The sequence below is a fragment of the Dinoponera quadriceps genome, unplaced genomic scaffold (genome assembly GCF_001313825.1).
Source record: "Dinoponera quadriceps isolate SergipeBrazil2010 unplaced genomic scaffold, ASM131382v1 scaffold4585, whole genome shotgun sequence".
In the NCBI taxonomy this organism is placed as follows: domain Eukaryota; kingdom Metazoa; phylum Arthropoda; class Insecta; order Hymenoptera; family Formicidae; genus Dinoponera; species Dinoponera quadriceps.
Genome location: NW_014559030.1, coordinates 1,014,216 through 1,029,255, shown reverse-complemented (window position 1 = coordinate 1,029,255; position 15,040 = coordinate 1,014,216). Strand labels below are relative to the sequence as shown.

The following is a 15,040-nucleotide window of genomic DNA, read 5'->3' as shown; positions in this document are numbered from 1 at the left end:
TCGAGCTCGGCTGGGTTCTACCTGCCCGCGAGGATATCGCACGGCGGTATAAACGGGCGCACCGCGTACCGACAGGAAGTCGCGAGTCTTCGACGGCGGCACGTTGTTAGAAACTGAACAGAGCCGGTCGCGCGCTCTACGCGCGACCACGACGTCTAGTCGTCGTCCTCTCTTCTGCGCTCTCGCTCAGACACCTCCGCGCGTAGGTGCGCACAGGTATACGCACACACGCGTGTGCGACGCTCGGATAAATGCTGATCGCTCGGCTCGTTCAGACGTTCTCTCCGATCGCCGTCATTTATCTCTGCTTTTCTCTCTCTCTCGTTCTTCGATTGCGCGCTAAACCGACGAACGACGCGTTGTGTTCCCCGACGTGCCGGTTATTAACACGTTGCCTATTGCTCGCTGCTCGAGATATCTCGCATTTAGCAGGCAGCGTGTGTTGACGACGGGTCGCGCGAGATAAATCTTGTTTCCATACTTGTTTAGAATTGCGCGCGTTGAGAAAGAAAGAGGTGCCACCGTTCGAGTAATATTTACTTGATCCGGGTAAAATGGTTACTCCGATACTCCTCGGTAAATAGAATATATGATATTTATTTTCGTATTAGTAGACATTTATTTGTGTGTTAAAACAATGGCGACGAGAATGGTAAATTCATAATATTGAGAATATCAGAATTTGTTTTTAGGAAATATTTGCCCGACGGAAAATTGAAGTTGAAAGCCATCAGAACCAGGTTTTTTTCAGTGGAAATGAAGTACTCATAGAAATTGCAAAAATTTCAAAGATAGTTACGAAATCCTTACTTGACCGATTTTTTTAATCTGTTAAAAAACGACAGATACAATCAATCAGTCAACTTACCTCTTTAGCAAACTAATTCCAGTTTCCCCTAATTATAATTATTAATCATTAACAGTTATAATGTAATATTAATATTTATAACATTTAATATTAATAATTATAATATAATACTAGCAATTATAATATGTAATATTAATAATTATAATAATTGTAACTATTAATAATTAATAACAGTAATTCTAGCAAATACTCATTTAAATTTAAAATCATTTCACACCTACATTCAGTAATTTATTTACAAATTGAAATATTACTGCATTCAAATGAGTATATTTACTAAATACTACAAGCTACTAAAATAGATTTAAATCAGTAAAAATATTATTCGATTTAAAAGACTGAAAACGGGCTAATTACGGGTTTATTTGACTTAAGCACTCTTCTTCCGTGCATCGGTAGTATTATCAAATTTCAGATAATTTAGTCCGCTTTTTCTTATCGTCATGACAACGGACTTTTATGACGATCTGTCACGAGAGAATGCCGAAACAAATATACGTCAAGATGCGGAAGGCGAACAACATTTCCGCGCCGAGGAGCATTTGTGCGGTGCAAGAACCTTGGAAACAAGCCGAACGATGAACGGAATATGCCGCGGTGAATTAATCGTATCTCGCATGGGGAGGAGCGGTTATGAAAATCGTTTCAGTATCGACGGTATTGAGCGCACGGCGGATAACGAGGGGGCGAGACTGATCAGTGGTGACCGAGAGATGCAACAGTGATATATGAACGGACACGATATACAGTCTCGTGAAACACGAGTGGTAGATGGTGGTAAATATTAGCGCGATATGACGAGAGGATAATAGCGCGCATGAATTTGAAATTGTGTGAGGATATTATCATAGGAAGGGAACGCGATGAGGCGCCCGTTACGAGTTTCTGTGCTATTGTATGGAAATGTAGGAAATCGATGTCGCTGGTGCGCGATCGCGTCATTATCAGAAAGTTCAAACGTTAAATTCAACATAAGCAAACATCCAGCACGGGCAGTCTAAATAATCGACTTCACTATCGCGCGATATAGTCGAACTGTTGTTGTTGCTATTAATATTCGCGCGATTGCATATTTAACAAATAATGATAAAACCGCTAAAAGCCGCTTCGTATCGACGCCAACTAAAGTCGACGTTTAAGCCGACGTTAGTAACACAATATCGTTGCGGAGGAGATTGCGGATGCGAGAAATTGTAACAGTCGAGACTAAGACATTACTGTAAACTGTCGTACGAACGACCCGTGCGAGTATTCCGACGAATAAGTTCCAGACCGCGTTCCGATATTCAGGGAAAAATAGTCTTCAATTAATGATAGATATTCTCATATATAAGCAAGTATTATAACGTTCTTAGGAGATTTTAAATTCTGAGTTAAGTGCAAGTAACACATCAGATTCAATCCAATCGAAACTGAACATCTTCTAAGGAGAGTATAATGTATTTGTTTACACTGAGAAAAAAAGAGTGGAAAATGTATTTGTTAAACATAAGGTTTATTTCACAGAAATAAACCAATTAATGAGAAAACTCGGGTATATCTCGCATAAATATATATTCCGTTGTCACAATCAGATTTTTTTCTAACCAAAAAATATCGAAGAAACATTTACTTCGCAAAATTTCAATTTCTTTTCTCTTCACATATATGTGAGAATATCTGTTTTTGATTTAAGAGAGCCAATTTCTTTTTTCTGTGTAATATACGTAACATGAACTATAGATTTTCAGTACTGTCAGTGATTATCGGATACTCAGCCTCAGACTCGCTGAGCGCGAAATTTGACGCAGCGGTGTATCTCCGCTCCCATTATATGCAGCGGATAATTTTGCATACAACCGGTTTGATACCGGTTTCTTTCGCATTTACATTCGCATCGTGGACAAAGGTGCTCATAAGAATAATACGTACGCTCAACAGCTCGATACGAAAATGATTCAGCGTTTATAGATTAGTGTCACTTGCGCCTGTGCGATAAGGAATTCTCGCGGAGCGCGAGGCAAAATCGACTGTGACGACGGAATTTTCTCTCGTCCGGATTCGTGACACTTCCGAGCGATACAGCGAATCGTGACACGACTGTGTCACCGAATAAATATCGAAGCGAATATTAATATATAGACACATGGGCGCGTATTCGGATAGGAAAATATCCGAAATAAACGGTTACACGGATGTGTCACAAATGTCGTACTTGGCGGGATATTTTCCGAAGAGAGCGAACTTCCCGCAGCCTGCTTGGCTTATGCGCGATACCTGCGAAATACTCGAGGAAATACTGACCTAGGGAGAAATACCAGCACGTAATGGATACTGCGAACTCATCGCGCGCGCGTGCACACAACACACACACACACACACACATATACGAAAGCCAGTCAAGTAACACTATCTGGCCGACAGCCGTAAATAAGAACGCTCGGAGCGACCCAAAGACAGTCTTCTTTCACGTCCTTTTTTGCTCGTAGGATATCGTTGATTTCGCTCTCGTCCTTCACACAATACCCCGAACGTATAAACCCAAAATGACTCTTGGTCGCCGCCGTACCTGGCTTTCGAAGTCTGAATAACATATTCTGGTAGGTTGACATAATCCTGCCCGGGAACTTTCCGAGATAAAATCTCCTCCCGATATCAGAGCACCGATAATACAAAAGCTTTTGATATCGTTTAATTCCTGAAGACTCGTAGTAAAGTGCAAACGACGTTCGTGCGTTCAATATGCGGCCGTGGTACGCGTGTACTCGCGCGGAGTACCGGCGGAAAAGTCCGATAAGGCGGAAAATCGCGCGAGCGAATATCGCTTCCGGCGCTCCGGGAAATTATTTCATTGCTGCGCGAAAAGAGATCACCTTGGCCGGACGCGTAAACGGCGCGCGCGCATTGAGGAAAATCGTTGCGATTTTATCTCTTAAAAATAGCGATAAAATATTCGCAAACAAATAAATCGTAGTAATTGAACAGAGAGATGAAACAAACAGAGATTCAATGAGATAACAGAGATTCAATGAGATAACGTTTGAAAGCGCGGCAGCTTTTTTGCGCGCCATTCCAGCCCCCGACAATTCATCCCTTCTTCTCACCGTCTCCCTTCATCGCGCGTCGCTGCTATAAATCAATAACATTTTCGTTTCCAGAAGGTTCGGCTGAAATGACGACGCTTTCATTTTTGCAGTACGAAAAATCTACGTATCTGATCGCGCTAATTTCCCTTCTCTCGCTGTCCCTTTCGGAACAGGGCGGTCACGTGTTTTCTCTCTCTCTCTCTTTCTCTTTCTTTCTCTCCTCCTATTTTCTCTATTTCAATTTTCGTGGAAAATCCCTCAAATGGAATCGACGATGTTACAAATTGGTCCGGGTTATTGGAAACTGTGTCGAGGCTGAATCGAGAGGAATCGAGAGCAGCGGTGATATTGACAAACAAAGAAACTGGCCCGGGACTTGCGCTCCTGTTGCTTGGAGCGCGCGGCGCGCATGCGCGGGCGACACCGCAACTGACTCAGCGAGAAGCGGCGCTCGCGCCGGTGGGGACAGTTCGTTTCAGCGCAACGATCCGGCCAGGTCTTGTGTGATCGAGAGCTGTTGAAGTTTCGGTCTCAAACCCTGTGCCTAGCGCTCGATCGGCTCGTTCATCTTCCTGGGAGAAGCAAACCCGGTGAGTAGCCCGACACGCGACCTTCTGACGCGAAGACGCGACGTACGTACGGCGAACGAGCGGGAAACGGTGGTGCGTTGATCGCGGTTCAACTGCGTGTCGCCGGCGCGGCCATCTTAGCCGGAACGCGATGGGTAAACTCGTGACTATATTTCGCGCGTCAAACACGTGGTTCGCGGTTCGGTCTGCACGCCGTTCGTGTGCTCCGGGTTGTTAGGATTCTCAACCGTATAGTCGTCGCCGGGCCGTTCCGTCTGTCGGAGGTTACACGATTTTCGGCCTTATGCACGTGTACGCACAAGGTCGAAAATCGCAAAATTTCAGTTATGATGGCTTGACTCGTACACGACGAGACGTGTATGTGCATGTATCAATACGCAATGTGCACGATCGCGCTCGCCGTGTGAAGTGTTCGGGCTGTCTCGTTGAATTTTCTACAACTGATTGCATGAAACTATAGCAGCGTCGTTCGTCGACACACTGCGGCATGTTATTCGCGCTATGCTGCTCGCAGACTAAACATACATCGGTCTTAGATTACCAATGTTGCGAGAAGAATGCCGGCAAGTTTTGGCATGAGGTGTACCGATCGTTGTATAAGTGTCGTCGGTAATTTTTATACATCCGATAATGTCGGCCTCCATTAGTCGAGTGCACGCGGCTCCTTTGATCCGGCCGAGCGAGCGCGGGACTGTATATACAATCCTTGAGGGAACGTGAGATCACGATGACGATACCTGCGTATCCCTTTCAAATATTTCATGGAATTACCGCCGATAGCAACAACAAAGCACCGTTGCATGGACGCTCTTTATCCCATTATGACGAAATCGGATAATTCTGGCATCATCGGTATCGATTCCAGTTACAAAAACTAACCGAGCGTTTCGTATTCAAAGAAAGAGAGAGAAGTTGCGCTGCCTCCCCCCCCCCCCCCCCCCCCCCCCCCCCCNNCCCCCCCTCCTCCCCCACACTTCACGGGATTTCGCTTTAATGTTGAAATGAAAGAGAGAAAGCCGGAAATGAGGGGAAAATTGAAATATGAAGTTGTTAGATGTACGAGATTTTTTATGTGCAAAATTATTAAGTATTATGATATGAAAAGTACGTTATACGTGCAATTTTATGAAGACTGATTTAAATTAATTTTTGTTATATATCTGAGGAAAGAGAAACCATGTATAATAAAATTTTACTATGCCGTGTTTTAATTCAGATTAATATATTATAATTTATTCCTATTATTGTTTTGTATGCGATATGTCCAATGATTATTTTAGAATTTGAGAAAATAGATAGTCTTTCGCTATCAGTTGATACTCGTCACTGCTGGGACATCTTCAGAAGTAAGACATTTCCCTTCCTATTATATCCGACCTAGCTCTTATTAGCTCACACAGATTAATTAATTTCTTATTAACTGTTGTGATTTTTGCAAAACAGTTGTTCCAAATGATTTTCCTGTCGCTTAATTTGTTCCACCTGCATATCATGAATATCAAAATAATTATTTATCTTGTATAATTGATCTATGTTCATTGCTACGATTGAATTATTACATGTGTGCCATTTTAATTTTAATGAATTACTTTTTACGGTATTTTTACTGCTTTTTACAGTTTTATACTGAACATTTTTCCGGTTCCATTTAATTTTTAAAAGGGATAAAAGAAAATTTAGTTATTAATTATAATAAGAAGACTAAGTATTTATTTAATTTTATATTTTCTATAACATCATTATTGTATTTATACCTAATTGCAATATGTATTTTAGATCAAGATGAGTGACGAACAATGGAGAGGCAATATAATAGACTTTTCACAACCACCGACGGACGCGTCGTCTTCGGTAAGAAAATCAAAATCTCACAAAGTCAAGTAATATGCTGTAGAAATGAAAATGTAATAAATTCGTGCGATTAATTACAATATTATCCTTATCGTCAGTTTGATCAAGGACGTGCACCGGTCAAGGGTAAAGGACGTGGTGCAGCTGTGTACAATAACAACAACGATGACAGCGATTTCCGCGTGGGTGGTGGTAATTCTTATAGCGATGAGAATGCGAGCTACCAAGAAAGCCGTAACGACAGCACCAGCAATAGAGATTACGGCAATAATAGATATAATGGCAGCGGTAACAGATTCGGAGGAAACGACAAACCGCGTTACGGGAGAGGCGACGGTGATGGAAGTGACCGCAGGTGGCAGGGGCAAAGTAATAGGAATAACGGTGACTGGGATAAACGCAACAGGAATAAAAATGACGGCGAAACCGAGGACGGGGGGTATGATGGGAATGATGGGAGAAACGATAGGAGAGATGGACCGAGACGGGATAGAAACGACGACAGAGGCGGCAGAGGCGGTGGTTACGGTGGTGGTAGAAACAGGAGAGGAGGCGACGATGATTATTACGGCGATGCAACCGATGAAAATCGCGAAGATAGGGGAGGACGAGGCAACAGGAGAAACAACAGCGACGGCAATAGAGACGACGGTGACGGTGATAAGAAGAACAGGGAGATTTACATTCCGCCGGATGAGCCGAATGATGAGAACTACTTATTCGGGCACGATGTGTCGATGGGAATCAATTTCGATAAATATGACGATATCGAGGTGAAGGTGTCCGGTGAGAACGCACCGCTTCCGATACATTCCTTCGAATCGTCCGGTCTGAGAACTCTGTTGGTGGAAAACATCAAGAAGTCTGGTTATCAGAGGCCTACTCCCGTTCAAAAATACGCCATCCCGATTATATTGAGCGGCCGCGATCTGATGGCTTGCGCGCAGACGGGTTCGGGTAAAACGGCAGCTTTCGTCGTTCCCATCATACATACTTTATTGGAGAACCCGAAGGAACTGGTTAGAACGGGCACGTCCTGCGAGCCGCACGTAATCATAATATCGCCCACGCGCGAGCTCACTTCCCAGATACATCAACAAGTCCGGAAATTCGCCCTTAGCTCTGTCCTGAAAAGTGAACTGGTTTACGGAGGAACGTCGGTCATGCATCAGGGAAACAGGGTTTCCGCCGGATGTCATATTTTAGTCGCGACTCCGGGTAGGTTATTGGATTTCATTGGGAGAGGCCGAGTCAGATTGTCGTCTCTACGTTTCTTCGTGCTGGACGAAGCCGACCGAATGCTCGACATGGGTTTTTTACCTGAAATCGAAAAGATCGTCGACCACGAGACAATGGTGCCTCCGGAAGAAAGGCAGACGTTAATGTTCTCCGCTACGTTCCCCAGCGAGATACAAGAGTTGGCGGGGCGATTTTTGAAGAATTATCTATTCCTTGCCGTTGGGATCGTCGGCGGCGCCTGCGCCGACGTGGAGCAGAATTTTTATCAGGCGTCCGGGCAACCAGATAAACGTAAGCTGCTGAAGGAATTGATACAGAAGCAGAATGAGACCGGCAGTATAGAAGGTACGTTGGTGTTCGTCGAACAAAAGAGACACACCGATTTTATCGCCGCGTTCTTGTCGGAAAACAATTTCCCGACCACTAGTATACACGGCGACAGACTGCAGAGGGAACGAGAAGAGGCCCTGTCTGATTTTAAGCGGGGCAAGATGTCGATCTTAGTGGCGACGGCGGTGGCTGCGCGCGGTCTAGACATCAAAAATGTCGCTCATGTTATCAACTTTGATTTACCGAAGACGATCGACGAATACGTCCATAGAATTGGACGAACCGGCCGAGTGGGTAATCGAGGTAAAGCGACTTCTTTCTTCGACCCGGAGCATGATACGCCTATCACTGGCGATTTGGTGAGGATTTTGAAGCAAGCGGGTCAGCCGGTGCCAGACTGGCTGGAATGCGGCGGCGGTAGCAGAAGTTTCGCACCCGGTCGAGGATCACGACGATTCGGCGGAGTGGATATCAGAAACGTGAGTGACGTGTACGGTTTGAATTCACGATTAAGTATTAATAATACGCGATTTCTTCTCATTATATTAAGAATGTACTTATATATATAGTTATGTACGAATTTTTATGAGTGATTAAAGAATGTTGTTTTTTGCAGAACAAAGATGGATATGGTGAATCGTACGACGAAGTTATTGGTGATGCACCCCCCGTACAAGTGGAACCGGAAGAGGAGTGGTAAATACAACGTACCTCAATATGATATTACGGAAAGAGTTTCTTTTAAGTTAAAAACAAAAGTAATACACGTTGAGTCCGTCGACACGGTCAAGATTATTATTTTTCGCTCCCTTCCTCTTTTTTCTTTTCTTTATGCTATGCCAGGTTACTGTATAATATACCTCAGCATATTTCTTAAAAAATAATGAGAAAGTTGAATATATTTTTGTTTAAAATGTACAACTTGATGCCTAGATACAAAGACTATTACATATAACTTATTACGCGTAATTACGCGCAGATGTAAAAATACGTGTAATTGAATATAATTACATGTATCTTCAACAATAAGTTTTATATGTCAGGTTATACAAAAGTTCCTTGCATTAGTCGTGCCGTAAGAGAAAACGGTATTTCAGGGTAAGATTAAGATGTAATTGTTCTTTTAACATTAGTTTTTTTATGACTAATTCCCAGATTACCTCATAAGATATAAGTTTGTGTTACAAGAAAGTTAAAGAAATATTTTATTTTACAAAACTGTTTCCTTACGTTAGGTTCCTCATTATAAGCATTTTTGTACCTTATTTTTTGTAATAAAAACTTATTTTAATATTAAGTAATTTTAACATATACTTCATTATATCTCCGTTTTAATGTGAATCCTAATAATGTAATGATAGGAACTCGTACTTACCATCATTCATGGCCATGTCCATCAGATGTAAATCCTCGTCGTTAAGTAGAGACGATAGGAATCCGTCCGTGGTTTGGTTGATGGAATCTGCTGCCGGCGTATGATAATACATCATATCGCTGGGCTCAGACTTGTATGTTGCGCCGCTCTCTGCACCCATTGGTTCGCTGCTGTTTGTCAAATTCATCGATGTTGCCACGGCTGAGCCCAAATTCGACGACCCACCTGTAACAGTGAGCAGCTTAGTTCAGAAAATGAAATTTCTTAGATAAAACTTCAAATTATAGCACATCTTCGTATTCTGTTTCACCTTTCACAAACATTTGTATAACATCTTTTGCTGCGCTTCCTTGATTGCATTATGATGAATTAAAAGTATCTCGCTTGCATATCTCCGATAGACCTGTTAAGAGATCCCCTCAAAACGCTGCTAATTTCGATCAAAAATGTATCTTTTTCCACTTCTTTCTGTTAATAAGATGAGATTACGAGAAGTAAAAGTGGCATAAATTTTCGAGAGATACTTTTATCGTTCCAGATTCTAGAATCCCAGAATTCTAAATCGACATCTTCCTCGTTAGCGTTACTTGTTTATACACGCCGCAAAGCTCGCTGCTGCATCGAACGGCAGAGAAATGGAATGCGATTGAAAGGAGGGATAAAATCTCCGTATAATTTTAGAAGACGGACACTCACCGACATTGTGATAAGGTCCCGTCGAATTGAGATCCCCGACCGGCGGTGCTAAGGTAGGATTGTGGAGCAGTACGTTACGTTGCGCCTCGTAATGACTGTGACTTATACCGTGTCCTGGATATCCCGGATGCGGCGGATGTGTAAAGTGATCCGGTGCTCCCGGAAGGGATAACAGAGACGCGAGATCCTGCCACCGCTGTTCCATGCTCATCGCCCGCATGAACGGCATGCGACCCTGAAACGAGTATAAATTTCGTCTTCCTAAAGATGTCTCTTTTTCTTTTTTTTTTTCACAAAGATGTCCCCGCTTTTAGTTGTATCTCGGACAACAATAAGCGGTAAGTGTGTACTGTGTTAATCCAAATATTAAAAGAAAATTATCTCGATATGTTTCCCCCGAAGTATGATTATATATTTTTTTTTTATCACGTTTAGTGTTCTCACAGCTTCGAGGGAAAAAATGCTGATAAAAAATATTCATCAATCGCGATTTCATCAAGTTACGTTGATAAATGTCGCCCGAGCCGAGCTCGAAGCGAGAGTCTACGTGGTAGTCGGCCTTCGTTGCAATTATCTTATTTTGTACACTCTATTATCATAGAATCGAACATCCATCGATCGGGTGTCACGCGAGAGGAATCTCGTAGCCGCCGTGCCTGTCAAATGTCAACCAGATAGACACCTGGATTCCGAGGAGACGGGAACCCCCGCTGGTCGCGTAGGTGTAGCCTCCACCGTAAGATCGGTAAAGGATATTAATAACAACGATACTACGTGTCAAAAGTATCCTTTGCCTCTTGTAAGGGCGTGCGTCAATCGTGATCGCGTGTCAATCAGTGCGGGAATTATGACGGGCGAAATTTATGATTTATAAACACGACATTTTTATAAGTAGCCGCCGAATAAATATGCGCGTTATCTACCGTGGGAAGGATTACTGAAATTAAATTTGTCGGCACGACAAGCGCGTACATTCGTGTACACTGCTTGATGTAGTTGTAGCGTAAAATGATTTTTTTTTAATTCGTTGAACTTGTACCATACATAGATTTAAATATGACCTAATTATTGGTGTAATTAGAAAATGATTGACTCAGGAGTTGAGATATTCATTGTTAAAAGAACTTCATGATTTGGTTGTGAAGTTTTTCCTTACGTAGCAAGCTATAAAGATTAATAACAAAATTGATATTAGAATAATGCATAGTTATGAAAAGACATTCTGAATCCATTTTGATATTAAGGACTAATATAGAGATATAAATTCCAGAATTATTAGCCATTTTATTTGGAAAAAAAAATTATATATATATATATAATCTATTAAATTTACAAATTATATATTACGCTCTTTAATAGACGTCGTCTATTACGAGCGGCGTAATGAGCGTCGTTTTCATACTTTTTGTATGCTCATTACAGCGCGCGACATTATACAGGAGACGCGAAATTATACCTTGCGTGGGAGAGTTTTGCGCCCACGAAAAAAAGACACCGGCAAACCTCTCGGCTGCAGATTCAAGAGCAAATGTCCTCGGTGTTGCTACCGAGGACGCGTTAGGAGAATCTCGTTCGCTAATTACAGGAGAGAGAGAAAGAGAAAGAAAGCGTTATTTATTACGCATTCTGGGACATGTCAAGCGCTACATATGATACAATATTATTAGAAAATAAGTATTAAAAATTTCGGTAACATTAATGTCGAGAATATACATTATATGTGAATAAGTATAATTCTAAATATACATATTATAGATGAAGTTGCCGTGTGTTTGGCTCTAAGTATTAAGCGATGTTCACACAAGCAACGATAATTTACATATTTATATATTTATCCCGAGAGAGAGAGAGAGAGAGAGCGCAGTGGGGATTCTCGAGGCGACGTACTTTCACGAAATTTCTTCGTTCCGCTCGAGCCGCGGAACAGGAGAGTGAAGAGAAGAGCGGGGAGGAGAGGAGAGGAGAGTACGGCTGCGTCTCGCGGCGTAAGCGCGGTAGTAGCGCTGTTGCTGCTGTCGCTGGTGCTGTTGCTGCCGGGGGTACCCACCACCGGCGCTTAATGCACGTAGGTATTGTCGCTAATGCGCCCGGGCGCAAGAAGAAGATGAATAGGGAAGGCTGCTAGTGGCGCGCGGGGCCTGTTGGATTGTTGTTCGCGGGCGCATCAATCAGTCGCCGGTGCAATCTGTCGAGCGCGCGACGCCTTTAAGGCGATTCTCGCTTGTCAGCGCATCTGCCGGCTGTGTGTAGGCCGGCACGGCCGCGAAATGTAGGACGGCGACTTTTGTTCCACGGCGATTTGTCGTGCGGCGCGACGCGCGCAGTTTCTAATGGCCGGAGCTTTACGGCTCATCCTGCTTCGACGTAACGGCCGTGATTGAGTTATAGGGGGAAAAAAGGTGCGCATTTAAGCGGCCGCTCTTTCTCCCTTTTCTCGCGAAGTCGCGCGAGACGACGGCGGAGATTATCGTCGTCCTGTCGTCGTCCGCGTCGACGCGACCGCCGGCTTTCCGTATTCGACTTCCAGTTTTCAATCGTCCCGGGGAATACTCGCGATTCGTTATCCTCCACGGCGAATTAATCCGTGACGGGGACGGTTAACGCGACGGACGGTCGTCGCTGTCGCGCGAGGAAGAAAGAGAAAGAGGCTGGAAATCTCGCAGACGGCCGATCGTCGATTTAGGCGCACGTCGCCGCCCACGTTTAATTGGCAGTTTATTTAACCCTGCCGCCGCTCGCGATGATTTGCCCACGGCTTGCTGCGAGCGAACGGGAAATTATTGGGACGCGCCTTTCGCGCGATACGTGTTCGTACGCGTCCGGCTGTTAGATTCCTGCGTGGACGATTTGACGCGCGCGCGCGTGATTTATCGGACAGCCGTTAGGGCTGCCCGACATAGTGCTCGCTTCTGACGAACTCGCGTCTCGCGAATGTGGTATATATCTACGCGAGCGCGGTAAACGAACGTTATGTACATTCCGCGCGCTACCGGCGCGCTCATGATTTATGCACCACCAACACCGAGGCGGAGCGCGCGCGCGCGCGCGAAATACACAGGTGGGAACGCGTGCGTGATGCGCGTGTATACGTCCGTCCGTCCGCGATCTCTCGGAGTTCTCCTCCACGTGCACCGGAGGGAGAGTCGTGCGGGAGTCTGCGGAGAGGCCGCGAGGAAAGATATCTGCGCGCCGGCAGATGTTTGAGACGCGCTGTCGAGGACTCGCTAGATTTCTTCCGAGATCTCTCTCTCTCTCTCTCTTTCTCTCTTCCTCCCTCTCTGCTTTTATCCCTCCCTGCCTACCCCCTCGCGGCCAAGTGTGCTCTTTTTCTTCGACCAATACACATTAATAAGCGCGCGCGATCTTCTCGCGGCCTTATCAAATCCGTAACGAGGACGCTCCGGCGTTCTCCGGCCGTGGAATTGATTTTCCGAGGGAATCTCCGTGTCGCCTCGTTATCGAACACGTATTCCGACTCGTGTCGCTGTTTCCGCGTATTATCGTTTTCATCGAGCCACTTCGATCGGAGATTACTCGCCTGTTTCCAATGAAAACAATCTTGAAATTAGTTCTATCGTCGCTGTATCGCTCCAATAATAGTTATCTCTCTCTCTCTCTCTCTCTTCAGCCGGTGACCGATAACTGCGAATAAAACCAGCACCGTCGATGTTTGAACTAACAGGGTCTCTCGCGTTTCGCGTTGGAACCGCTTCGTAGGAATACCGGTGTCACCACACGTCCGCGTGTATCTTTTTATTTCCCTTTAAACTGTCATAAAATGCGATCAGTCCCTCTCTCTGTCTCTCTCTTCCTTTCTCGTCCTCTCTCGCTTTCCCGTCCGGACGGCCGGACGCGGTTCTGTTTTTATTTCGGCCGCAACGTCGCGAGACGTGCACCGCGAGGAGCCATTTCGATCTCTATTTGACAGTGATCAACCGACTGCTTGACACCTGCCATCGTCGTCGCTTAACCTACGCGGTCTCTCTCTCTCTCTCTCTTTCTTCATCGGTCCTCGATCGGTTACCTCGAGTTACCTACTTTTCACCTCGCCGCGTCGCCGTGTGTTTTCGTACGTGACTGCTGGCAAAGCTCGTTTCTGTCACGAAAGTTGTGAGTGAAAATATTGATGGATACGGGATTCAGCCCTCACCCTTTATGCGTGGCGCGCGGAAAAAATATTTTGTCTGCCTACCCCGATTCGCCCACCGTCGATCGGAAATTTCCCTCCCGCGTCCCCTGGATCACAAGTGCGCGTACGTATGCATCGGGGAATGCGACCTCGACGGTTCTCCGTCGCTCGCTCGATCGAGCGGGAGGATTCTTAATCCTTTGGGTACCACGCGTCCTTATAGTGGCTCCTCTCTAAGTGATTTTCTGATTCTGATACGCGTCACTACGTAGTAAAAAAACTATTTGTGTTACATGTCGCATATTTTATACGTCTCAGATGGCCTGGTCAAATTTCTTTTTCTTAATTCGACACTAGGTGAATATGTTGGAAAATAACCCAAATAATCGGCCCAAAGTTAACGTAAAATCAATACTTGAGTGAAACAACAACATTTTCACTCAAACAAAATGACATCTGATATTAAATTCCATATTAAATTATGTTATTTCCATTAAACAAACCCCCAAGCCAAAGAAGCACGTATGATAAACCCAAAGGGAAACCTTTTTATCGACGTACAATATAAAGAAACGAAACACTAATTGCGACGCTCGTTCGGTCGCGGCGAATCCGTACGGCGGTGTAGAGCTTTTCGCGCGGTTCTGCGGCAGCCGGAGGGTTAATCGGCGAATTATTAACGAAAGTCGCGGCCGGGAGAAACGCGTTCGCGCGTCTTTTGTCCTTTGGTGCGCGCGCACGTGGCCTCAATGACTGTACGAAGACAGAAATTCGTTTCACACATCCTAGATAGCGGCCGGCGCGGAGGCGCATTATGCATTTCACAGCGCATAAGTCCAGCAGCTGCGTGGAATTCACGGCGAACGGGACGGGCTGTGCGGTGACGTCCCGTGGCGT

The 15,040-nt window shown here is 44.7% G+C and overlaps 2 protein-coding genes across 6 annotated transcripts in view; one reads left to right on the top strand and one right to left on the bottom strand.

Annotated features, from left to right (window-relative positions):
• Positions 1-15,040, bottom strand: part of LOC106750139 (segmentation protein cap'n'collar) — a 119,948-nt gene that overhangs the window by 22,844 nt on the left and 82,064 nt on the right. For 4 of the 5 annotated variants that reach the window (XM_014630251.1, XM_014630249.1, XM_014630252.1 and 1 more), the window contains exons 6-7: positions 10,015-10,249; positions 9,319-9,543 (exon numbers count right to left, since the gene is read on the bottom strand). In XM_014630251.1, the coding sequence (XP_014485737.1) occupies positions 9,319-9,543; positions 10,015-10,249 (460 nt within the window). The remainder of the gene's footprint in view (positions 1-9,318; positions 9,544-10,014; positions 10,250-15,040) is intronic. The other variant, XM_014630250.1, reaches the window with a different exon arrangement.
• On the top strand, positions 3,485-8,724 carry LOC106750140 (ATP-dependent RNA helicase vasa). Its single transcript, XM_014630254.1, has 4 exons — positions 3,485-4,523; positions 6,300-6,374; positions 6,473-8,422; positions 8,560-8,724. The coding sequence occupies exons 2-4, from the start codon at positions 6,306-6,308 to the stop codon at positions 8,641-8,643; spliced, it is 2,103 nt and encodes a 700-aa protein (XP_014485740.1). The 5' UTR covers positions 3,485-4,523; positions 6,300-6,305; the 3' UTR covers positions 8,644-8,724.

Bases quoted from the DNA above. Each gene is read 5' to 3' on its own strand.
- LOC106750140 (XM_014630254.1), top strand. From the start codon at position 6,306: ATGAGTGACGAACAATGGAGAGGCAATATAATAGACTTTTCACAACCA. The intron at 6,375-6,472 runs GTAAGAAAATCA...CCTTATCGTCAG, and splicing joins CGACGGACGCGTCGTCTTCG to TTTGATCAAGGACGTGCACC. The intron at 8,423-8,559 runs GTGAGTGACGTG...TGTTTTTTGCAG, and splicing joins GCGGAGTGGATATCAGAAAC to AACAAAGATGGATATGGTGA.